The following is a 27,473-nucleotide window of genomic DNA, read 5'->3' on the forward strand; positions in this document are numbered from 1 at the left end:
TTTCATACAATTACTTGTTTATAGTGCTCTATATACTGAAATATAAGTATAATATTTATATTCCCATTCATTTATTTTATAATTATATGGTAAAAATGAGAAAATCAGCAATTTTTCAGTAATAGTGTGCTGTGACACTTTTGTATTTTTATGTCTGATTTTTTAAGAAAGTTGTTTTTAAGTGAGGTGAAACTTGGGGGTACGCAAGACAAATCAGACTCCTGAAAGGGGTACAGTAGTCTGGAAAGGTTGAGAGCCACTTGAATAGTAGGTGCAGAGACTAACTGTCCTTATTTAAATGATTGGGAAAACCAAACAGATTACCATGCTATAGCCCAACCTTTCCCTTCTCCCCCCATTAAACAAAACAAACAAAACCCTCAACATTTGTTAGACAAGTGTTCGCTATATTTGTAATTTGGTAAAACACCTTTCAAGTACGTAGGAGCATCACTCCCAAACACACTTCTGGCTGACTCCTCTGAAGATGCTGAAAACAATCTGCAACACCAATTCTAGTTAACAAACTTGGTCTTTTCAATACACTGGTTCAGGAATGCCTGCAAAAATTTTTCACAGAGAATGGCCCAGGACTCCCACCACCTCTCTCCTGGTAGGCTCCCCCTTGTGGACATATACCACCTCTCGTGAAGCTGTAGAGTTTGCGCAGAGCAGAGGGGACACTGGCTACTGGAAGAGGAGTCAAGTTGGGCAGGCCCCAGAGGGAGCGGGGGAGCCCCTGTTGAGGGAACTGGCCCCATAGCAATGGCAAGGAAGGGCAGTGCTGGCCACTTCACTGCCCACTCAGGTTTGGCCCTGCAGCCCTCTGTCCAAACCTGAGTAGCACTGAGCAAGTTACAATGCCACCCAGTTTTGGCACTGTAAACCCCAACCCCATCCTGATGGAGGGGCCCTGGGACCAAAATTGAGTGACGCTGCAACTCCCTGTACCAGGTCACACGACCACTCACCCAGTTTTGGTCCCGTGGTCCCCCTGTCATTATGGAGGGGCCACGGGGCCAAACCTGAGCAGGTAGTGACGCAGCCAGCACTGCTCCTCCTCACCACTGCCATTGGGAGGGCTCAACGCTGATGATTTGGCACCCATGCCAATGGTATGCACCATACTGGTGCCAGTGCACTGGTTTACGATTGTTTTCCATTTCTTCTTCTGTTTAGAGAAAAATTAGTTCAAGTGCATTAAGACATAAGACCAGGTATGCTTTCTTTAATAGAAAGGTCATGGGAAAATTAAACATACTATTTATACTTTTGAAGGGAAAAGTATCAGAGCCTTGCTGGAGATGCTACAACATTAGCCTCTCCTAATGGTTATCATTGCTACAGAACAAGTATACACTTCACACTGTTTACGACTTTCGCTGAGATCAGAAGAAATTATTAAGTAAGTTAAATATAAAGGGAGAGTACCATTAATAATTACAACAGTTAAAAGACTCTTCCATCCCTTTCTTTCCCATAATCCTACACTTACCTGTGGTTTGTCTTCTATTATGCACAAACAGAAAGGAAAAGAAAAATCTGTCACTGAGAGTCACTTTACCCGCTTCAGGTCCACCACCATTATTTTTGTGACACATGCCACATCTCAATTTTGTATTGCTCATCAAGCCCGGAACTGAGACATAATGAATACAGAGAAGGTAACAGCTTGAACTGGCATTCATCATTTCCTCTTCAGTATTTGACTTACATTGAGAGGAACTGTAAAATCTGTTTAGAAATGTATGTGGGCAATTCAGATAGTAAATTATCCCTTTTATTTTTTAAAAGGAAACTAAAGCCAAATTATTCACCTCTTCCATCCCTAACACTTTCAACAAGGAAAAAAGGAAGGCAAATTGTCCAAGATTACATATTGTTACAGTGATTCTCTGCTTCAGCGGTAAATTGGAGTTTGGAAGATGATTCTACTGTATAGTCAAGAAGAACTCTCAGAATGAATGCACTGGTTAGAGAGTGACAAAATCTTACCATAGGCTTCTTATTTTGAGACAATCTAATTTAAGATATTTAGAACCAGAAGTTTTTAGTTAAGCCTCAACACAGCCTCCAATACTACAGTTGAATTATTCAGTCCCACAACTGCACCCATTTAGTCACTGAGGCCCTGATCCACTATCATTAAAGTCAATGGGAGCTTTGCCACTCAGTTAAATGAGTGTAGGATCAAGCCCCTAGCTCCCAAGTTTATGTGCGCACACATTTACTTACGCTTCTAACTGGGTGCAACTTCAGGGGTAAGAAAAAAAAAAGTGTCTGCAATTTAGTACTTGAACTGCAAGCGTAAAACTGCATCTGCAGTACTGAAGGCCTTTTTTTAAAAACACACTTATGTTTCTGTTTATTATTCAATGACTTTGGTTTAAGAAGGTAATTAGAACAATCATCTACATTTTGTTTATAATTCACAACTAACAGTTCGATGGGTTTTATTTTTATTTTTTTTAAACAAAGGGATTTTTTTTAGTTGATGAGCTAGTCAACCACCAACAAAGTCTACTGAATGCAAAGATTACACTGTAATGAATATAAGAGAGAAAAAATAGAAATAAAATACAGAGCATTATATAGCTCACAATTTAGATAATCCTATTGAGTGTAACGCACAAATGTAAGCAATTGACTGGCACCTCCTTGTCCAATGAGGTCTAGCTGTTTTCTACATCTAACTTATAATTGAGGGGTATTTTAGCTTTGACCGCTGATAATGTTTATGTATCTGCTCCACTGATAGGTTAGTTTGACAGTAGGGTGTTATCTTAATTTTTCTTCTTGAAACAAAATTTTAACAAAAGTCTCATCCTTTAGACACAGGAAGCTGAAGACTGTTTACAATATACAAATACACAAACAAGAATTACATCATTAAGCGCTGCTTACTAACCTGCATGAGTTCATTGCTGTCAATCAGATTGTCTTCCAGCATCTCCTGGGTTAGTTTGCCCATGGTACTGTAGAATTCATCTGCAGTTTCACAGCATTCAATCTGCCTGTATCACAACACAAATTTTTCTGTGATCTAAACTAATTATACATTTCATAGTGAACTGTATTCTCTGTAGGGTAATCATACAGAACGCCCCCTATATTACTGACTTAAAAACTGCGGTTTTTTGCAAAGAAAACCACCATTATAAAAACCGGAAGATCACAAGAAGTCTTATATGATAAGGGGGATGAGCGCGCACAGTTCACTGTACTGAGAGAGTAGGCCACTCTCACTCTGTGTTAGTGCATGTCAGGAATTCAAATATGGATTAACATGTGAAACCCTTGATATGCTAGGAATGGCTGCCATAGTATAGTAGCAGAGTAGGGAAGGAGAGTATTTTTGGTAGGGAGATTATTTTTGTAAATTCAGTCTGAATGCTGGATAGTATGGAGTGGAAAAGAAAAATCTGCAGTGTCATAATCTGCCCGTCACTAGTGTTGCGCACTCTTAGGGCCCTACCAAATTCACAGTCCATTTTGATCAATTTCACAGTCATAGGATTTTAAAAATAATAAATTTCATGATTTCAGCTATTTAAATCTGAAATTTAATGGTGTTGTAATTCTAGGGGTCCTGACCCAAAAAGGAGTTGAAGGGGGTTGCAAGGTTATTGTAGAGGAAGTTGCAGTACTGCTACCCTTACTTCTGTGCTGCTGCTGGCCTTCAGAGCTGGGCAGCTGGAAAGCAGCGGTGGCTGGCTAGGAGTCCATCTCTGAAAGCAGAGCCGTCGCTTGCAGCAGTGCAGAAGTAAGGACGGCATGGTATGATATCGCCACCCTTACTTCTGTGCTGCTGCCTGCAGAGCTGGGCCCTCAGTCAGCTGCCTCCACTCTCTGGCCGCCCTGCTCTGAAGGCAGCAAAGCAGAAGTAAGGATGGCATGGTATGGTATTGCCACCCTTACTTCTGCCCTGCTGCTAGGGGGGTGCTTTCTTCAGAGCTGGGCGCCTGGCCAACAGTTGCCACTCTCCAGCCATGCAGCTCTTAAGGCAGCACAGAAGTGAGGGTGGCAATACTGCGACCCCCTAAAATAATCTTATGATCCCACCCCTGCAATTTCCTTTTGGGTCAGGAGCCCCGATTTGAGAAACTCTGGTCTCCATTGTGAAATCTGTATAGTATAGAGTAAAAGCACACAAGAGATGAGATTTCCCAGGGAAGACCAGATTTCATGGTCCGTGATGCGTTTTTCATGGCCCTGAATTTGGTAGGGCCCTATGCATGCTATATGGAAAGTTGTAAAACGTTACAGCTGTGAAGGCTATAAGGATTACATTTTTAATTTTAAAAGTTGCACAGAACTGCATTTTGTCAGCACAGCAGCACATACTGTATAGAAAGCTTTATTTTTTAATGGCAGAAGATGAGTCAGGCCTGTGACTAGACCCAAGTGTTGCTGTAATTACACAATTAGAAGCTAAAGGTGCCAGGGAGCAGATTTTCAGGCTTATTTAGTTTATACAATCAGGAGCAAATCACTTTAAGCAGGGTAAGTCCCCTGCAGAGACAGCAGCTCTCCCAAACATTATATACCTGTTGTATAAATGGGAGACGTATTCTTCCTGTGTGAAAGAAATTATGTGGAAAGAAAGGTCGAAATACACTTAACATAGAGATATGATGAGAAAAGAAAATGAATATGTGGATTTAAGTCACCAAGATGACATCAGAGAAATAGTTACAGGCGAATATTTTCGTAAGTGACCAGTGATTTTGGGTGCCCATCTTGAGACACCTTGAAAGGGCCTGATTTTCTGAGGGCAGGTGCACAACACTTTCTGGAACGCAGGCCCTTTGTCAGGTGTTTCAAATTGGACACCCAAAATCACTAAAAAGAAAAGGAGTACTTGTGGCACCTTAGAGACTAACCAATTTATTTGAGCATAAGTTTTCGTGAGCTACAGCTCACTTCATCGGATGCATACTGTGGAAAGTGTAGAAGATCTTTTTATATACACACAAAGCATGAAAAAATACCTCCTCCCACCCCACTCTCCTGCTAGCTTACCCGCAGGAGAGTGGGGTGGGAGGAGGTATTTTGTCATGCTTTGTGTGTATATAAAAAGATCTTCTACACTTTCCACAGTATGCATCCGATGAAGTGAGCTGTAGCTCACGAAAGCTTATGCTCAAATAAATTGGTTAGTCTCTAAGGTGCCACAAGTACTCCTTTTCTTTTTGCGAATACAGACTAACACGGCTGTTACTCTGAAACCAAAATCACTAGTCACTTTTGAAAATCTTAGCCACTGTTTCTACCAAGTCTACTTTATTTTATATTACCTTTATCCATGTCAAAGTTAAACAAACAAACAAAGAGGACTTTACAAATCCCTTTACAAGCTGGCTATAGTATAGAGTTTCCTGGATTTCTAAAGAACATAAACACACTCACTAAATTTCAATCTTATAGGGCTCATCTTCATGAACAGCTCTGTAGCAGCACAGCTACACCGGTGCAGCTGCGCCACTGTAGCGCTTTAGTGAAGATGCTCCCAAGCCTATGGCTTCTCCCCGCTGCGCAGTGAATCTACCTCCCCAAGAGGTGGGAGCTATGTCGGCAGTAGAAGCTCTCCCGCCAACATAGCACTGTCTACATGGTGGGACTAGGTCAGTATAATGTCACTCAGAGGTGTGGATTTCTGACATCCCTAAGCAACATATTTATACCCATACAGGTCTGCAGTGTAGACCTGGCCTTCGCCTCCATGCTACCAATTTAAATCTACTGACATTGAGGGACACAGGGATGGTACTGGAAGAATGGTATCAATGCAAGTCTTCCAACCCTGCAGAAAGTGACTTCCATTGGTCAGTAGAATCAAGGTCTCCTGGGCCAGCATGGAGTAAGGAGTATCTTTCTAGGAACTCTTGACAGAAAAGGTGTGGTGGGGTGTCCACTCCACACAACTCTGGAGTGGGTTAACGTGGGCCAGAAGGGGCCAATTCATTTTATATGCTGCACCTGGAGGGAAACCAGAGCTTGATAAGCACGGATTGCAGATGAAGCCCAGTGGGGGGAAGAGCTGGGATAGGAGTATAAAGCCAGGCACTGAGAGCAGGAAGAGGCAGCAGGGAGGAGCTCTTCAGTCACTCCCCTTGAGAGGAAGGGAATTGGCCAAGGACAATGAGGAGATCTAGGGGGAGAGTAAGCTCCGGGGTCCTGACACTCACCAAGGATTTTGACAAGAGGCTGAGAGGGGCATCGTAGCCACACTTTCAAGCAGAACAGAAGTTGCATGTTGTGGCTCGAGGCAAAGGGGTCTAACTTGAGAAAGTGCCCATCTGGATAACATGCCACTGAACATCTGCTGATCTAGCTCCAATTTGTCAGTGACAGACTTCCTACTGAGCCAGTCTTTCTAGGAATTCAGTTCACTGACAATAGATCCCGCTTTGAATGACTCCTTTTGATCTCTAACAGCAATGAGACTTTTTTGACCTCCTGGCTCAGCAAAGAACTCCAGGTGTCTTCTTATTTGTTTACATAGGAGTTATATGTAGAGCTGCTTCTGATATGAAGGAGAATCTTTACTGCCTTGACCTTCACAATTTTTCTCTCTACATTGTTGAGCAGGGAGGAAGTAATCAATTATAGAGTGGTATTCCTGGAATTACAACAAATTAACCTTTCCAGATCATCTATGACTTCCAGCAGCCACTGAAAACACTATAGCCTGCCTCTTACAAAGGAGAATGAGTACAGAAAGAAAACCTGAGTCACCTACTGTGGGTGTCTAAATTTGGGAGTTGTCATAGGAATTGGAGCTGCTACTTCTAACTGAAATGTCAGGACATGTTAGCTGAAATGAACACTGATCAGTGCAAAAGAATAAAGATAGAAAGTTTTTCATACAGTGTTCATAAGTACATGTTTATTACATGCATGTGATATTACAGCTTCTTCGGTTTCCAGATACTTGATTCTGACTGTTTATATCTGACGTTGGTCTACATATGTACAAGATCAGAGGCCAGAAAAGCAGTGCTCCATTTCCTCCAAAACAGCACCTCCATGAGCTCCTGAAGACTTGAATGCAAAATGCTGACATTACTTCACTTTTATTTCCAGACATTTCTTTTGTTGTTACTACTACTACTACTAGAGAGTGAAAAATTCTCAAAGAGAATGGAGAGAGACAGTTATAGTCTAAGGGATTAAATACAAGATTGGAAACCTGCCTGAGCTCTTGGGGAAAAGTCATTTCACTTACTTCAGTTACCCAATCTATAAAGTGGGGATAAGACATCCCCTGCCTACCTAACAGGGTTGTTGTGAGGATTGACCAATTCTCACTATAATAACTACAACTATGAGCTAAATATATAATTATACTTCTGATGAGAAGCACCAATGTCTGCAATCCATGACAGAGCTTAGGGCAGCAGTCCTACGCATTCACAAATTAATTCATTTTATACAAAAGCAGAACAACATGAGTCTGTGCATTATCTCAAAAGAAATTCATTTGCGAAAGATCATTTGAAACTAGATTGCAGAGGTGGGCTAAAACTGTCAAAGATAAGACCAAAAATAGAATTCTGACTACAATATACCGTTACTGAGAGTGGTGATCTATTAAAAATTGCCTTCCAGATAACACCTACCCCATGTGAAGGGAAAAAAATATGTTCTCTTCTTCCAAGTAAAACTGCATGTGTTTTATCCTACTTCCTTATCAGTGACACTGAGGTTTCTTGTCTCCTTTCCTCCTCTAACCCTTCACCTGCTCCAGTCAACCCATCTCCTCCTGCCTCATGATATTCTTTTTGCCCACTCTCCATACCACCCCTTTCTCCTTAACCTCTCACTTTCATTAGGTTTCTTTCCCTCAGAACAGAAGTGTGTTATGGTCTCCCTGATCCTAAGCAAAAGCACCTCCCTCTCCAACTAACAGCCCATCTCTTTTCTCCCCCTTCACCTCTAGATTCAGTGAATGTGCCATCTATAATCGTTGCCTCAAGTTCCTCTCCCCCCAGCTCCAACCTTGACCCCTTACAATCTAATTTCCTCTCTCTCTACATGCTACTGAAAAAAAAAATCACTAACAATCCCTCCTCAGCCAAATCTCAGAACCTCACCCTCTTTCACCTCTTGGCTGCCTTTGACATGGGTGCTCAGAACCTCCTTCTTGAAATCTGGTCATTTGGCTTCTATGACTCTGCCCTTCCTGCTTCTCCTCTTACATCTCTGGTCACTTCGGTATCTATTTCTGTGGAAGTCCCACAGAATTCTGTCCTCAGCCCACTCCTCTTCTCCCTCCATGCCTCTTCTCTAGGTGACCTCATTTTCTCAAACAGCTTCAACTACCACATCTTTGCTGAGGACTCTCAAATCTGCCTTTCAACTATCTGACTTTCAGTCCTGCATTGCAGCCTACCACTCTAACATCTCTTCCTGGCTGGCAACCGAAACTTAATGTCCAGGCCATGCCAAAATCTTGCTGTTTGTTCCTCCATCTCTTTGTCTACCCAAAGAGAACTCATCCAAGTCCTCATCATCTCTTGTCTCAACTATTGCATACTCCCCTCTTTGGGCCTTCATGATACCACTTCATTTTCCTTATGTCCATTCAAAATGTTGCTGTTAATATCATTTTCTTGGTCCATCATTCTGACTATGTCACTGCTGACTTTGAGTCTTTCACTGGCTCCTCCTCCAGCACATCAAGTAGGAGTTTCTGATCCTTACCTTTAAGGCCTTTCACAACATAGCTCCTCCTTGCTTATTAGTATCCAATCCTTTCTACATCTATTTAGCCAGCATCTCTTGCCTATTTGACTGCTTCTCCCTCAAATACCGTTGAGGTTTGTTCCCTTATGCTGCCCCTTACATTTGGAACACTCTGCCCAAACTAGCCCATAAGTCCTACCCTTTTCTCCAAGTCCCTCATCACAACCTACTTCCACCATGATGCCAGCTAACAATGGGTATAAAGATGCCCTGTATGATTTCTGATGTTTATCTTATTTATTTGGCCTGTGTAAAACATGTTCTTATTAACCTTTCCCTCAACTGCCTGCTGCCATTCTTTCCAATTGTTTGTTATTTCCACTTTGTAAGTCTTGTCTTATTTAGATTGTTGGTAAACTCTTCACATCAGAGAACTTCTTTTGTTCTATGTTTGTATAATACCCAGCAAGATGGGGCTCTGATCCTGACTGAGGCCTCTAGAATTCCAGGTGAAGTGGGAAGTCCGTGCACAGAGGTCCTGTGGGACTGGGCCCATTGTCTGTAGATAACATAATACAAAATAATAATAACGCTATGTCTAGTTTATTCTAAATGCGAACAGCTCAATTCATGAATAAAGCCTGAGTAAGAACAGGTCTTAGCTAATTATTCACCATTTGCCAGTTACAAAAAAAAGTAATTATTTTTCAGATTAAACATGCAAGATACAAAACCAAATATAATGTAAAAGCACTTGCCTGTGGTGCTGAAGTTTTAAGTGGTAATTTATTTTGCAAATTTAGAAGACCTCTTGGGATACTGCTACATATACATTTTGTCAATATTTTTAATATTTTAATTTTATATTAAAGAAAAAGGTTTGTTGCTAGGAAGGTAGGCGGTGCTGGGTATCAGAGGAAAAGATTGGATGCAGCTGCTGAATCCAACAGAGTTTTCCAGCTGACACTAGTAGATACTTGGCCTGCTCCTGCTCACATTTCCCAATGAAGTCAGTGACAAAACTCTCATTAACTCCAAAGGGATTTGGCCCTCTGTTTGGAATGTAAACATCTGCAGTGATGAAAGCAGTTCAGAAAAATCATTCCATTACATGTGTCCTTAAAAAAAACAAACACCTAGATTTGTATTCAATGATTGATCCCTTACAAAATGAGACAGCTTGCATGTTGCAGATTTCTCAGCACCTATACATTATCCTTAATAAAATCTTGGTTAAAAATGTTCTTTAAAGCAATTGCTTCCACAGATAGTTTCCAGAAAACTTATTGGTTAACACCCATTCACCAGGCAATGCATTGTATAGAGGAACATGAGGCTTGTAATGAGCTCAGCACTACTGTAACTACACTTTAGCAATGTATGTTCCTTTCTGAAAATAAGCACAAATTTTAACAGTGAGGGTAATTAACAATTGGAACAATTTACCAAGGACTGTGGTGGATTCTCCATCACTGGCAACTTTAAAATCAAGATTGAATGTTTTTTTCTAAAAGATATGCTCTAAATAAACAAGAATTCAGAGAAGGCCTGTGAGTCTAATGTTTCTTAAATACAGTACAGACAAGGAGCCTCTATGCACAGAACTCCCATTGATTTCACCTAGAATTCTGTGTGCAGTGGGCTTACAGAATCAGACCCAACATTTTAACATAGATATTATATATGCTATGTAATTAACTATAGACATTTAATAGGGTGAAGCCCAATAAGTCATCCCACCCTTCTTTCTGTCATTGCCAGATTGTTCCCTAGAATACATTTTATAGAATGCTATATTGCCACTTTGTACATCTATTTTAAAAGTAATAGTTTCCTGCAAGGCCATGCCTTGTTTATATCTGGAATTTGCACTTCAGAAAAATAATACGTATTAAAACCATATATGTTGCATGCATTGCACAAAAAAGAAAGAAAAATCACTTACTCGCCTAACTTTGCCCAGATAGCCAGTGCTACTCTCAGTATAACTTCAGACCCTTCAAAGAATACTGAATCCCAGATCTTTAAAACTGTATGGTTAGGAAGGCATGTAGCAAAGAGGGTCAGGAACCACTGCATTGTGAAGACATTGGTAAGTGGGGGTTCATAGCCTCCTAAAATGGAAAAATTAAGATAGCAAGTCATTCACAGTTCATTATTCCCCAAAGTTACTTTACAATGTTGTGCAAACTGGTGCAGTGCCGCATTCTGAAGACTGCCAATAGTTCCAGTGCCTCTGCTGCTGCTCAAAGCTTTCCCAGTCTGCAGCTGTCCACAGGGTTCTGAATAACAGCAGTGAAAAGTAACATCGCAAATCACTCTGCTGCAGTATAGGAAAACTGAGGCTATACCTACACTAGAGACCTTACAATGGCACAGCTGTACCGATGCAGCTGTGTCACTCTAAGATCTCCCGCATGCCCACTCTATGCTGACAGGAGAGAGTTCTCCCGTTGACATAATTAAACCACCTCCAACGAGCAGCAGCAGCTAAGTTGGCAGGAGAAGCTCTCCTGCTGACATCGTGCTGTGCACATGACCACTTATGCCACCGAAACTTATGTCGCTTAGGGCTTTGGGTTTTTTTCCACACCCAGAGCAACATAAATTTTCCTGACATAAGTGGTAGTGTAGACATGGCCTAAGCAGCAGCAGAGGTGCTGGTGATGTCTGTAGATTCCAGAAGTTAGCACCACTTAGTTAATACCCATTTCATATTTGGAAGGAGGGTTTTTTTGTACCCTGCAATCACAACAGCTCGATTTATAAGAAAAAAACAAAACTCAAATTCTGCAGAAGTTGATGACAATTGTCAAAAAAAATCTCCTACTTGCCCGATGGGGACTGGTTCTTTTAAGTCCTGTCTATTGTATTAAAATCCTAGTGTCCTGCCTCAGCAGACACAGCTGTAATTTATTCAGTTTTCCTTTTGGTTTCCTAGCAGTTTCATAAAAGATTTAATCCTTCAGTTTGGAATTCTAAAGTTTCACTTTCTGGTGCCTGGAGCATGTTTCATGAATTTTGGTAGTGTGGATTGATTCATAGGAGGTCAGCGACGCTCCTCATCACCCACCAAAATTACTTGATCACCAAGCCAGCAAACATGAATTAAAGGCTTTTTGTTTATCTGTTTTTACACAGTTCAGGCAGCCATTCACAAGACTATCTCCTAGAAGACTCATTCTTTACAGGGGCCTTCGTAATGTTCAGGTTTGGAACTCAAGGGGCATTCAATTGTAGAATAACAAAAAACTCGATCTTGTTAAGGAAAGAACGTTCTGAGGAGTGTTACGCCTCGGAACTCAGAGTGCAAAGCCATTTTCAGATAACAAAGATCAGCTCTCAGATTCAAGGACATTTTACATCCTATGTCACTAGGCATCTAATCAGAAAAATAACAACTAGACATGATCCACTGCCATGAATCAGTCTTCCCACAAGGATAACATAATTCCAATACAGATTCCACCAAGAAACTGAAGAGGACATCAAAGGTCATGCAATTAGGCAAAGAACTTTTCAGGACATCAGCTGTACTATGCTATGTGATGTGGTATTGTCAGATACCTAATTTATGGCATTGTCAACCCAATTCTGTCCACAGCTACTTATGGGGCTAAAGTATCTCCTCCTTTGCTTCACTTGAGAGAGCTGTTGGTTCAAGATATGGTCACCAGTATAAGAACCATCTCCTATCATGTTAACTATGTTAGTCAATTAGTAAAAGGTCAACTGTATTCTTACACAATTTTTAAAAATGTTGTTGTTCTCAAACTTTTAATACATACACATTTAAACCACAGTGTTCTTAAAACTGATGCTCAATAAGGCAAATGTGAAAAATAATTCAACACCATTTTTGTTGAACGCACCTCTACTTTCCCTATTTGCAGCTCTCTGAAGCGTATCCAAGTGCTGGGACAGTTCAGGAAGTTTCATTCTTAAAAGATCTCGGAAAACAGCCATATCCACAGACAATGCACGAAGATTATTGACAAAATAGCTATCAGGCAGTACTTTATCGATTAGGTAAATCATGATCTGTAAGAAAATGAGAAAAAGAGCAGTTAATCATTTAGGATTGGTAAGAGAACAAATGATCTTCCAAGAACAGCAAAAACTCCTGCTCTAAAATATAAAATGCACTAACATGTTCTATTCCACTGAGCTATAGCTTAGATACGCTGGCAAGATGTGCCTTAGGTATCTGATGTTTAATTCTATATCTTATAATGAAAGAAGGCAACGTTACTTTAAGCATCCGTAGACATTCCAGGTGCAGAGCACCTGCAGGATTGGGTCCGAAGTGTCAACTCTTCAACAGCAGCTTGCACTGCTAAGAGAGGAGTCTGGATAACTTCAAAAAATAACAGAATGTAAAAGACTGAGATCAGTCTAACAGAAGCCACACCACACAATAATGGAAGCAATATTCTGTTAATCAAAGCCAATTTTTGATACTTCTGTTGTTGTATGTGTTAGTGAGATGCCCTGAATTATTTAGGAAATTCTTAAATCCATTAAGTCTGTGCTTTTTAAATGTCACAAATGGAAGACTTGCTATCCTGGTCAGCATCTAAATTAATGGTTATGTATGTGATGCTGCTCTTTAGAAAGCACTCTTCCTGCATTTTAGCTGGCGTGATGGGTTGCACTTCATCATTTCATTATACAAGGTAATAAACTGAGAAATATAACAATGCACAGCTCAACAAATATGTTTAATTATATAAAGAAGGCAACTATATTGACAATAGTTCACCAGCTGATTATGGTGAAATATTTAAGGATTGTAAAATGAGACAAATATAATTGCTACCATCTCAATGGAAATTGTTATATGCAAGTATTTAAAGGACTGATATATCACCACCTGCCCTTCCAATATACATACAGATGTTTTTGCACTGAATGACTGTGTCTTCCCTGCCAGTGACTTTTTAAGCATTTATTAGAAATTTTTACACTTCTACGGATTTCATAGAATTAGCAGAAAAAAGTGTTATATGCAAATAAGCATGACATTTATTTTGCAGCAATTCATTATTTTTTTCTGCATGATTCTCAGAACTACCTTTATTCTTTCTTTGCAATATAATTAAGAGTCCCTTATTTCTCAGAATACATTTATCAATCTTCTGTTTGCATTAGGATTTTTTTCTCCCTTGTGAAAAAAAAATTGTGCCTTATTTCTTTATCCTGTTCCCAAGCTTTTGGAACAAGTAATCTAATAATATGAATTAGATCTGTAATAAATATCCTTGCAGTTCCGCTAATTTCTTAATACGTCACTTGTAAAGTACTATATTTAACAAAGCCACATGCACAATGGGTTCTATTTACATAATGGATATTGCTTTAAATACTCCGGACATGAAATAGAGAGCTAGAAAGAAAACAAAGCTTTTTATAAGACTTAAATATCCATTTCTGCCTACTTCATTGACATCAAAAGTGTTTAGGGGAGGGATTTTTTAAAATAGTGATGTACTTTATTAGCATCCTGTGGTACATTTTCCAGCAATTAGGATATTTCTCACTGGTGTTCAATTCTGTAATTTCTTCCCCATGACAATCTGTTGTTTAATCTGTTTTTATAAAACCTCTTTAGTATTTTTTTTAAACTAGATGAATCACATGTGTGGTTTTTTTTTCACACAAACTATGGCACTCTTACCCATCATATCCATTTCTACTTCAGTTAGGTTAATTTAATTTACAGAATTTATAAGCAGTTTCTATCTGTATTGAACTGGAGATTTAACATTAACATGCTTACTTTAACTAGTGAAGTGTCTTAGGAACTGCTCCATTAATAAACTGGAGAACATGTGGTTGTCATAAAATAAGAGATTATAGTTGTAAATTATTAAGGCAATCACATAAGGCAATTATGTGGGGAAAAAAATTATACAAGGCAAATTTTACTCCATGATATATATTGGAACTGTTCTAATATTTTCCTAATGTTACAACTCTGTCTCTATAATAAAGCAACATATAAGATATCTATCTAGAAATGTATATGTGCTGGACTTTGACTCTGAGAGCTGTTATTTTTCCCACAGTTTCTAAGACTTAAATATATATAATAATATCTAGAGCAAGTTAAACACCACAGTATCTGAGAGAGTCATGATCTCCTTTAACAATTCAACCCCCATGGTAAACTCCTCATTTACATGAACAAGCTGTATTTTAGGAAGGTCATGCATAACACTGGCAAATCTTGGTCCTGATGCCCTGTAGCAAGGCAGGCGTCAGTTCTGTGGCTTGGACTCTGGAAATATAGCAGCAGCAGCTTTAACTTAAAATGGGAGGGTTCTAAACAACTTAAACATGGAAATGAGTAATACACTCAGTACAACAGACCCAGGATAATTATTTTGATATTCAATTCTACTTACTTCACACTGATCTCACACTTTGTTTCAAAGTGCTGCAGATTTTTGGACTGACAACACACAAATTCATCACAGAAGTTGTCAAGGAAAGTTGGAGGCTCTGGTTGCTAAGAAAAGGGCCAGTTGGTGCTTTGGAGGCAGTTTGGGATTGGATGAAATTCTGGCTCCACTGAAGTCAATGGGAATTTTGCCATTGACTTCACCGGGGCCAGGATTTTACCCATTATCTGGGTATTTTTGCAAAAATGGTCATCAGTGGACGTTAACAGGAGTGACATTTAAAATGACCCATTCAGATGGATCAGTTCTCTGTGAGCTGCTGTTTTAGGCTGTCTGCAAACGTATGCATTGTTTACACTAAGTTCACCTTTTAAAGGTAATCCTCATGATCACAAGGGTTAGAAACACAGCACACAGTTTCACTCACTTTCAGGGCATCCCCTTCATTGCCTTCCATTACTTCCAAGATGAGTGCAGCTAGTATATTAAAGCCTTGGCAATATCCAACTGATTTGTTCCATCTAGCATAAGCCAGCAGAACTCGTTTCAACACGACTCGGTCCTGCTCTGCCTCCTGGCCACAGTAAGAACTGCAACCAGTTCGGTGAAGATCCTAAAATAGGAAAGATATTTGAGATGTTCTCCTATTCCACTCCCTTACTTTTTGTCTCCCGCATCCTGTCAAACACACACATAATTATGTTACCACTGTTTGAAGAGATTAATTTTTATTTTAAAATGTTTAGCTGATTGAAGGAATGAAGTAGTTTGAGCAAAGGGCTGGAATCCAAGAAAGCCCCGAGTTCTAGCAGGAACTGAGCCACCAGCTCACTTGACCTCCTTGTTCCCGATCAACAGAGCAGGAAAATTGGGTGTAAAGAAGACCACTCTGTAAACCAAATGGTGCCTCTGAAACTAACCTAGATAAATAAATTACCAAAAGAGATGCCAGTATCTGACTGTCCCTGAAATATCAATAAGGTTACAAGCTATCTTCAAAGAGATAAAACATAGCTGCAAAATTATTTTTAAAACATTCTCATTTGTAAAGTGCTGTTTACTTCTGAAAAATTATCAAATCCAGAAAAAAGTGTTAAAAGAAAGTTGTACCCATATCTTAACCAGAAGCCTAAAAGAGAAATATTACATATCTCTTTTTTTCAAACACTTTTCTGCATAGAGAACGAATTAGAATGTGAATTTTAGTCAATGGAATATCGTGATTTGTTGCCACTATAAAGTATGGAACAAGGTACTAGAGTGGGTGGTTGTAGGCAACTAACATTAAAATTAGCAGCTGCAATTTCAAGTGCAGTTCTAGAGCTGAATATAAATGTTATCCTGTTAAACATATTATTTTCTAAAGACTCTTTTTAACACTGTGCTTTAGCAAACCCTTAGTCCTTTAGACATTAACAGTGCATTCTTTGTAATTGCACTTTGTGTTAGCAAATGAATAAAGCCAACATCTTTTTTGACATGCGAAGAAAAAATAGGAATCATTTGCATCAAACTGCAAAAATATTGCCAGACTCCTCATTTTTTATGCCAGCAAAAACACATTGTTCTGGAGGTTGTAACTCGTTTGTGAGTGAAAGGCATAAACATGTACAGCACTTTTAATTTTTAATAAGGCATTGTACAGCCAATATCTATAATTTAGAGTTACCAAGTCTGGGTACTGTTTTTCAAACAAATATTCAGAAATGTAAGCATCATCACTTAGGTATACTGGTGCTAAAGCAAAGATGGATTTAGAAGATATTCTTTTCATGAAATTATCACTGTAAGAAAGACTAAGCTGCAAGACACTAGAGCTATCGAAACCATAATTTGAACTATGATGTTCTCTTCCCAAAATTGGCTCTTATTTTAAAAAGAAAAAGAAATGACACAACAACTGAAACACATACAGAGTGAAGGACATTTTACTACTGTACGCTAAGTGACAATAGGGTCAACTTATTACATCACAGCACGGTTGGATACCAGCAAATATTTTCTTTATAGAACACAAGGTCCACCCAAACCTTAATCAGAAATTTGCTAGACCATTATTAAATCAGCAAATATGATCCTCAAGCGAGCACGCAAACATCACTTTATATATCAGAACATTACATCATCTCTAGGAGGTCTAGAAAGTTTCTTTACAAACACAACTAAAACAACTCTGGGCTACAAACTTTACATGACCGACAGTACAGTATACAATTGAGAGAATGCAGACAAATGCAATTTACTGAAGGAAAAGATGAATTACCCTATGGCAGCTGGTCGTTTCTCTGCTAGTAGATGCCAACAAACAAACAAGTATTTTGCAAAAACTCTCTCTCCAATACAGGCTCACATTGTGCCCCCAACATCTGTGCATAGAGGGTCCCCTCCATATGCAGATATCCCCACTCTCCCAAGCGGAAGAGAGGACTCAGCTTCCTCCCTGGCACCACTCCCCTCAGGCTTCTTCAAAGAGCCAGAGATATGAACTGGGGAAGGACAGGAGACTGGGTGGGCTAGAAGGGCTGTCTCCCAACCAGCTCCACAGACTTTGGGTAAATATATTATCCAGCCCCAGGATATATTGTCTTTTCCATGTCACCCTCCCAACTGCTGCTAGAGTAGCACATGACCAGAGGCAGGAGACCTTTAAGGGACTGAGTTGTATAGGTCCAAGACTTCTGCATGGACGTGCCTGGAGATTTGCAAGGTTTAGGGGCAAGTGATGTGACCATTTCTGCAAGATGAAGAAAGAAGCAAATGGGCCCCTCCAAATAGGACTATGTGTGAGGACCTCCACAAATAGATCCCCATGGAGATTTCCTCCCCCAGCCCAACTTTGTGTGTTGGGAGGAGACAAACTGAGCAGATGGCATCACTGGCAAAGCAAGAGCAAAATGTGCCTTTCATTAACCTTTCTCTCCACTACTTCTCTCTGAAAAACAGGAATGCTGGAGGTGGAAATCAGGCAAAAAGAATTTTCTACCAATAGCAACAGCACTGAAACAAATTATTTTCTCAAATTTCAACAATTAATATGCAAGAATGCCCAGAGGAACAGTAACACTTGGCCAATAGACAAGAAGAAGTAACTTTTAGGAATGCAGTAGCAGAAAATTAAACAAATTCAACACCTCCCAAAAAACAATTATTTATTTTCCATTGAGAAATTTTAAAAAATTATATTTTATGCACACAAACATATCAGCTGAAATGCCAATTACCTTTACAATCTGAATGCCCATGGAGTCATCATCAGGATTACTTCTGTCATTGAAAGTGAAGCGCATAGTTTTATCCCAGTCAATTGCTATACTATGTAAGTAGTGATCTGCTAGGGTCAGCCAAACCTAAAGATACATACAACATGACAATACGATGCATTATTCGATTCCTATTTTAAAATAAGATCAGTTTATACATACTGGTATGTAATTCTATGAATCTCACAAGTTCTAGCCAGATGTGATTTTCCTTTAGATTCAACAAATGCAGAAGGGGGAAAAGAAGGATATACATCTTTTCTGAGTCTAAACAATTTCTATATAATAAAAGCGATACCCCTGCTTTCTAAAATGCAATAGATGGCTCAGTCCTGAAGGTGTTACTCAGGTAGAATTCCTACCAACTTCCAGGGGAACTTTGTGTGAATAAAAACCAAGGCCCCAGCCATTTCCTGAGGATCCTCCATGTGACTGTCTTCCGTGCATGAGAAGAACTGAGGGTGCTAGCTATCTTCACAGCACTATCTCTCACAGACATAGGGATCAGGAATCCAAATGTAAGGGAGAGTCTGATCTGCAAGACTGGTAAAGGTAGGGCCAGGTGTACTGCTCACATCATCTCTTCCACCACATGGTAATCAACAGGGAATCTGTTGAAAAGATAACACAGCCCCAAGCTGCCCATTCCACAAACTTCATGCTGGAATGATCTGCTGGAAAACCTGCAAGAGAAACCTTGCAGAATTTCTCTCCCTGATAGAAAACCTAGATTTGTGCTGGAAATGGCCCACCTGATGATCACTTTAGATAAGCTATTACCAGCAGGACAGTGGGGTGGGAGGAGGTATTGTTTCATATTCTCTGTGTATATATAAAGTCTGCTGCAGTTTCCACGATATGCATCTGATGAAGTGAGCTGTAGCTCACGAAAGCTTATGCTCAAATAAATTGGTTAGTCTCTAAGGTGCCACAAGTACTCCTTTTCTTTTTGCGAATACAGACTAACACGGCTGTTACTCTGAAACCTCTCCCTGATAGCTCTCTTTGGGCAAAGGAGGGTTCTGTTTTTGGTTTTTGTGTTTTTTTAATACAAAGGAGCAGGTGATTTGCCCCAGAGTAGGGACTTCAGGGTTGGATCCAAAGAATTATTTGGTTTATACTAAGCAACTGTGACTAGATGGGTTCATGAACTCTTGGCATCCAGATGTATTTTTGAAACATTAGCCTGGTTTCAAGCACAGGGACTACATACATAGCATGCTCTGAGGCGCATCTGTGACTCTAGGCTAGTATACAGCCTATGAAGTTAGGAAGAAAATATTGGATTCTGTAAAGAAATGCTGGACTTTAAACAAAGATACAAGGAACCTTACAGAAAGGGATATCATGGTGAATGTCATTTTCTCTAAATGATAACTGGATGAGCCCATCTTTAAAGGGGAGATTTCTACATCCACACTAGAAAAATAAAATCAGTGCTTAAAATAGCGGAACTTATCAGAAGAGCCCACAGGTACAATGCAGATTCAGAACCTCTTTGCTAAGTAACTTTTGAACTCCCACTCCAATTTGTTGATTATTAACAGGCTAACAGATAACAATTTAGTAAAGAGCATTGGTATATAATTTTACCTAATTCTAGGCAGGGTGGTAGGCCACAACATAACAATGGTTAACAATGACAAAGGATTGCTTTGCAGGGGGGTGGAAGAAATGGTGAAAGGGAAGGGGAGTTGATCTACATATTCCAAATGAGAAAAGCCATTCCCACACTTCCCCCAGTAATAAAACACTTAAACATTCACCTACAGCTCTCAGAATCAGAGATTCCCTGCATTTCCCCTCTCCCACACACTACAGATCTCTGGTGTAGAGGAACTACTTGTGCTGCTGCTGCACCTCCACACAGCATTTGCTAGTCGGGAGAGCAGTAAAATGAAACTCCACTGATGCTTGCTGGTTTCATACTCCATTTCTGCTGGGCCAAGAGGAAAAGTGTCCTGTACAAAAGGAGCAGCATGGATACTGTCCTCCACCTGTGCTGGAGAAAGTTTAACCTTTGCCCTGGCTCTGCCCACCCCTATCAGCTGAGGAGGATCTCTCACTGGGCTGGAGCAGTGTAGAATGCTTCCTCCTAGTTCAGCAGAAATGTGAAAGAGTGTGAGAGAGCCAATGCCAGTTCCATTCCACTTGCTCCTCTGGCTAGCTAAACAACGAGCGCATGAGCAACAGCATAGATATGGTCTAGGTGAGGGGGAGGAAAAAGAGCCTGTACATTGCGTCACTCTTTGCAAAGCTTCATAGAACAAGTAACAGAGCAATAGCAAATGGGTTATTAGAGGGGAGGAGGGAGAAAGACTTCATTATAGGGAAGAAAATGACAGCTGAAAGACTCCAATGTGATGCAAATGGACTACTTATTAAAACAATTAGGGGGGAATGATACCCCTATGATTGTTTATTTTATTCTCTCTTAACCTGAAAGAGCAAATGGTTTGGGTTGGAGGGATAGGGAGTGTGAGATTATCCACCCCGGTGAGACCTAGGTGAACTATGGTTTTAAACTGAGTTAGGATATTAGCAGGAGCAATAGGCCCAAAGCCTGTGACCAAAAAGAATGAGATCATGAGAAAGAAGAGTTGTGTTAAACCTGTAGTGATCCTGTGAAATACCAGTCTTATCTTAAGGTTTGGGCTGAAATAGAAATAAAACACAGTTAACTGGGCATCATGTGCAATAAATAATTGGCTATGTGAGAAACTACTTCATACCGCCTTAGCTAAGGTGCAATAATTTGCAGTGACATCACTTGTTTCTTAAAGGGTATAAAAAAGTAAACTCTTCAAGGGTTCATTGCTAATACCTGCCTGACCACGTTGGGAGTAGACCAATATGGGTCTAAGCATCCTTAGCCCATTTGTAAGTAATTTTGATCATATGCCTATAAATATTTTGTTACTGTTTGGCTGGAGTAAATTGCTATTATTTAGGCTTTACAGGCATATTTAGAGTAATTGTTATAAATACCATTTGCCCTTTGGATTTAATAAAAGAATTTATGGTTAAATTAGTGTCATGGTAATACCCTGCATAAATAATAATAATAATTCCAAAAGGGAGTAAGAAAGGAAAAGGAGAAAGATCCCAACATACAAAAATTATATTAAACCATGTATATATCTTACGTATGTTTTAATCCTTCTGTAGGGTTGCTTGCATGAAATTGAGGCCAGAATATGTCCCACATTTAGTCAATGTTCAGCTATTGAGAAAGATTCATCAGCACAAACTCTTGGTGTAGATGGAGTAAAGTGATAAAAGCCAAAATCTGTGCTGGTACAGCTTATGTAAATTTCAAGAATGAGCAACACCACTAGTGTAAACAGCAGCTTTGCCTGTCTGTGCAACAGTGCAGCTCCACGAGTGGCTGGTCCTTGATAGTTTTGAACCAGCAAAAATCCCCAGTGCATACAAAGCCTAAGACTCTCAAATTCATACCATCTCTAAACCACATGCGATTGCAATTATCTTGTGAAGTGTACAGATCTACCTACCTTCCTCCTCCACTCCTTTGGTATTCCTGTTGGCAGTCTGGCCACTGCTTTGAGAGCATCATACCACTAAAAGCAAAAACATCCAGCATAGGAAACATATGGAATTAGTTTAATTCAGAAATGTGGGCATATGTGCAATACTGCAAGTAAGAAACATTCATTTTATTTCCCATGTTTAAGAAATTAAATGCTTAGCCATAAGATGGACCAGTGCCTAGAGTTAATACAGAAACCCTAATTAAAGGCAAAATATAATCTTATAAGACTAATACTTTATGTATATAAAAAAAATATAAGACTCTGACATTATGAGAATTCTGAGATGTCAGAGAAAACAAAGGAATTGCATTACAATTTCCAAAATGTTAGTTGGAACAAATCTTTATGTAGTGGTAACTAATATACCCACATTAAGATACAAAATAAAGCAATGCACATTTCAAGTAACACAAGTACACTGAAAAGGAAATTTTAGTCTGCTAAAAACAAGTGAAAATAAATGAAGTTACCTGCTGAAAACCATTTTGACCTAAAGATGGTTCAAGAGTGAACTTCAACTTTGTATCAACCCCTAGAGACAATAGTAAAACAAAAGGGAAAAAAGACAAACCAAAATCATTGGTTTACTATTTAGAAAAGGAAAAAATTAAATCAAGTCAAAAGAAAATACAGAACTCTAAATTGAACTACTGTATGTAATTCTGAATGACTGCATTCTATTCCTGTTTCCATCAATTCCTGTTTTCAAAGCAAACTGAAGGTGTATGTTAAAAAGTGTACATATAACGCTTTAAAAATGGAATAATCCCCTGTTCAGTATATTACTGTTGTTCAGCATAACATATTTTGCTAAGATCACTACATACTGAGGACATTGTACACTCTGCGCACATTGTGAGAAAGTCAGAGCTCTTTTCCATTACCACAGGTTTTATAATAAATAACCTGTTGTAATGGAATGTTATATAAATAAAATAAAAACTTGTTACAATGGAAAAGTCCACAAGATAAGAGAGGGAAGGTAAAGAGCTCTGACATTTTTATAATTTGAGCACAGTGTTCAATGTCCATGTAGGGATTTCTCAGTATGCAGTGAGCTGCATGACCCTTAACAAAGTATCTGATGCTAAACCACAGTAATATACTGAACAGGGGATCATTCTGTTTTTAAAGCATGATATCTATATATAAAAATATAAACTAGCTTTTCTTTCCATATGCTTCAATTTATGGATATTAAAACACCGGATGCTCATTTTTATTTTGTTACATTAATAAAATCAGTATATTGCTCAGTATGTAATATTTAATAACTTATCCTTTATCCATATTCTGTTTAAGTTTGGCTAGTACTCCCATTTAAACTTAAGAGTTTCTTCTGGCTATAAAAGCAATCAATGTTAATTAATCTTTTTAATATAGATAACACATTTTTAAAATGCAAACTCAGGTGTGAGACTGGGATCTCAGGCTTGGCCTGTAATAGATTCTGATTATGGCATCTGGACACAACATAATATATATAATAATACATATAATCTGATTTATGTCTGTATGTTAGATTAAATCAGTCCTCAATCATTCAGAATGTCGCTGTCCAAAACCAAGGTGCTGAACAGTCCAATATTTCATTCTTCACATTCTCTTGCACTAACTGATATCAGAGGAATGCATACAAAAGAATAAAGCCCTTCTTAAAGACATTTTTCCGGCAACATTTGATTAATGGCATCATGTGTGCTCTGTATTTAAAATGTTTTCCATATGAAGGTTGTCTTTCCAAAGATACAGATTCATGGATCAACACTTTGTACATAATTTTTTATATCAACGTAAAGAGCTCAGTGCTGCAAGCTGCCAAATGCCTTAAATGTAAGGTAATTCATCAGAAACACTCCACGTTTTACTGGATTAGGCCTTGTGTGTTTGGAAAAAAAAAAGTAGCGCCATTTGCTAATGCTTGGTAGTTAAGTTTTGACAGTATTTCCATATGAAACTAATTATGAGGTGTTTAGAACCTAACTGGTGGGGGAAAGGTAGTATACAAAGGTTTAGACTGAAAACAAAGTTTAAAAAAAAAAAGCAAATCTACCCTAGATTTGGCCATTTAAAAACTGTGTCAGGGAATTTACCATTTGGATGCTTTTATCTACACTGTTCATCTAATAACAGCCTTACTGGGTTTGGGGATATTAAAGCATTTGTCCATATTAATATTTTCAATACCTTAAAAAAAAGGAGCCGTTTTTGAACATTTTGGTGCTTATACCTTGCAGTTACTACTTATTGGGATTCACTTCCCACCCCCCGGGACTCAAAAAGAGCCCGATCACATTTGCTGCAAACACGTGTCAGTTGAACAAAACAAGGTCTCATCCCTAAACAGTCTATTACTGAGTACAGGAAACAATAAGGACTTACAGCAATTTATGTAAATTCAGGCCAATAGCTAGCTGCAACTTTTGTTAAAGTGTAACTCCAGATGACACTTTAAGGTAACATGTTCTGGTATCAGCAAAAGGTAGATGGAAGCAATAGCCCTCCAGAATAGTCATGCACTCTCCCCCAACTGAGTACACAAATACAGAAAGCATTCCAGCTTTCCAAGGCTTAAAGACCCACCTAATACCAAGGCCTCTGTATTCCTGCAATTTACACGAGGAAAATACCTCTAGCAAAGCCAGCCGGGAGTAGTGAAGGGTGTGTCTGGACAAATACAATCTTGAAAACAGGCAAAATGTTATCCACCTGGTGTTTGAACCTCAAGATCGAAGACCTCAGACATGGCAGCAGATACAGTGGAGACTTGTTCCAAATAAATGAGATCTAAGGACTCCCAGATCTCAACTCACAAATATCTTCCAGATGATGGCATTGAATTAATAAAGGTATGATGTCACTAGGCAGAAAAGAGAGACTGCTGTCTGCAGAGTGCCCAGGGAGATACACTGACATGGCCATCCTGAGTTAGACCAATTGACTGGGCATCTCTTGAAGATTAATTAATGACTTCTTACCATATTGTTTTGCCTTATATAAAAGAGCCACAGATCAAAATTTGGAGGCATAGAGTAGGCGTCATCTCCAAGGTGAGTGTCAGAATGAGGCCTGCCCAGTACCCTAGCAATCTGCTCACTAATTCACAGCACACCAAAAATTGCTGTAGAGAAGCCGTTTGATGTAGGAGAATCTCCCCCTCCACAAGTTAGTCAACCAGACAAAAGCTGCCGCCACATATCATTCCAGTAATTTTCCACTGTTAGGACATCCATCCTTTCAGGAGTCCCAAAACCTAGTACAGCCCTCCATTTTCTGTCTCATGAGCATCTGACACACATCACGGACATCAGCTACTTGAGCACAGAAAGATATAGTAGCCAAGTAAGAAGACTTGGTGGAATAATCAAAACCCCATTCCTCAATTTCAGCAATGAACTACTCCACAGGGACAGGAGTATTGGGCCAAAAGTTTGGGAACTCTTCAGTAGCTCCAAAGGAAGGATGCACAGGAAGGTTGTGTGTTATGACCCCCATGTTCTTGGGGGCATGGATTAGTCAACTAGTCTTAACCCACCCAAACATTTCCAATCCAATCATCACAGGCTCTGACTGTATCATAAGAGCAGCTGCTGAAATCTCTTCCACTGACAGTAACTGAAAGTGAACAATGCTAGTATCAACACCTAACCTGTACCTAACCAGAAACTGATGTTACGTCCTAAACAAAGGAGGAAAGGCCGTACAGCAGCTGGGCTCTCAAAATTTAGTGATGCAAACTACAGTCTAATTGTTGGTTCAAAAACAAAAAAAAGCCATGCTGTTTTGTCCCACAATTTGTTTTATAACTTATATTCACCCATGTAAGGGGTAGTGAAAGCAGTGTCCGGAGCAATCTTCCATGCAATCCACTACCCTAGCAACCACCGCGCACACCAGGACATAATGAAGTATGCAATGAAACTGGCCCCCAGAGGCTTCCCAATACATACGGATATCAGCAGATACATACAAAGCCAGAATGAGACCCTTTAAGTTTATTCAACAATGAGGCACAAAACGTTCAAATCCTCCCTGATCTCCAGGATGATGATATGGTAGCAGGTAACCCCAGCTATGGCATCACTGGGCTTCCTGCTAGCAGCTCACTTTGGGACTACAGAAACTCCAAACCACGACCTAATCCACTGCTAGATGTGAGACGGTGATGTGCTTCTGGTATCAGCTCCTCTACCCTGTCCTGGGGATGAAGGATGAGTGTCACAGCTGCAGGCAGGAATCTCTTTGCAATTTATCTTTAAAGCTTGACAGAATAATGGCAGTGTCTCCAATATTAGGAGGCTACTGCATGAGCTGATGTCAGCTGGGGGCAGGACCCACAGAGCAGTTGGGACCTGGGGGCATATTAAAAAAAATACAATGAAGTCTGTGTCAAAGAACCCTATTTTTGGTAACCAGCAGCCCTATGAAACAGGTTATCCCCAAGAACTTTACAATGTAAATATATTAAGCAACTACTTCTCCAACATAACCAGAGACCATCCAGAATTGCTCTCAAATACAGAAGAAATTTGCTTAAGTTATCAGCTTACTCACTTTGCATTTGACTGCTCATAAGGCACATTGTATATACACATGTAGTGCAATGGGAAACTCTGCACTTTGTATAGAGCTATGTATTCCTTTAAGTTTTAATACTCATTCATGAGACACTAGTTAAAAATAATTATGTTACAGTTTTACTTCTTTTATGTTCATGATAACCCGCAGACAAATTAATGTTTCACCTACAAATGATTAAACATCTATTATTAAGTATATGTATTTCTAGTATTTTATAAAAATAAAATGATTTAAATATTTATATTTTCAGTGTTTTATAAACAAAACAAAATTTTGGAATTAAATAACTGAGTCCCCTTGGCTTTCTAGTAAGCTGCAGATCCACCTTTGTTAAAGGCCACCTTGCTTAAGAGATCTCATTTTGCTGGTCCCCTGAGCAGCCACTTAATAAAGGCTTTGCTTTATTTGAAACTGAAGTAGTTTCTAGGGAAAAAATAGATGCAAAATTTCTGACTGCCCCTTTAAGAAAACAGTCTTCTTTGTAAAAAGAAAAGGAGTACTTGTGACACCTTAGAGACTAACAAATTTATTTGAGAGTAAGCTTTCGTGAGCTACAGCTCACTTCATCAGATGCATTCAGTGGAAAATACAGTGGAGAGATTTATATACATAGAAAACATGAAACAATGGGTGTTACCATACACACTGTAACAAGGTGAGCTATTACCAGCAGAAGAGCGGGGGAGGGGGGGACAGACCTTTTGTAGTGATAATCAAGGTGGGCCATTTCCAGCAGTTGACAAGAATGTCTGAGGAACAGCGGGGGAGGGGGGAGGAGAGGGGGAGGAATAAACATGGGGAAATAGATTTACTTTGTGTAATGACCCATCCACTCCCAGTCTTTATTCAAGCCTAAGTTAATTGTATCCAGTTTGCAAATTAATTCCAATTCAGTAGTCTCTCTATTTCCCCATGTTTATCCCCCCCCGCCCCCCAACGTTCTTGTCAACTGCTGGAAATGGCCCACCTTGATTATCTCTACAAAA

At 39.4% G+C, this 27,473-nt stretch overlaps 1 protein-coding gene across 6 annotated transcripts in view; it reads right to left on the reverse strand.

The window, feature by feature from the left end:
* Positions 1-27,473, reverse strand: part of TBC1D30 (TBC1 domain family member 30) — an 84,000-nt gene that overhangs the window by 13,408 nt on the left and 43,119 nt on the right. For all 6 annotated transcript variants that reach the window (XM_073327870.1, XM_073327869.1, XM_073327874.1 and 3 more), the window contains 7 exons: positions 22,377-22,438; positions 21,868-21,933; positions 18,314-18,439; positions 15,520-15,705; positions 12,561-12,729; positions 10,634-10,802; positions 2,909-3,014 (listed from right to left, as the gene is read on the reverse strand). In XM_073327870.1, coding sequence (XP_073183971.1) covers positions 2,909-3,014; positions 10,634-10,802; positions 12,561-12,729; positions 15,520-15,705; positions 18,314-18,439; positions 21,868-21,933; positions 22,377-22,438 — 884 coding nt within the window. The remainder of the gene's footprint in view (positions 1-2,908; positions 3,015-10,633; positions 10,803-12,560; positions 12,730-15,519; positions 15,706-18,313; positions 18,440-21,867; positions 21,934-22,376; positions 22,439-27,473) is intronic.

This window comes from Lepidochelys kempii, chromosome 1 (assembly GCF_965140265.1).
Source record: "Lepidochelys kempii isolate rLepKem1 chromosome 1, rLepKem1.hap2, whole genome shotgun sequence".
Lineage (NCBI taxonomy): Eukaryota > Metazoa > Chordata > Testudines > Cheloniidae > Lepidochelys > Lepidochelys kempii.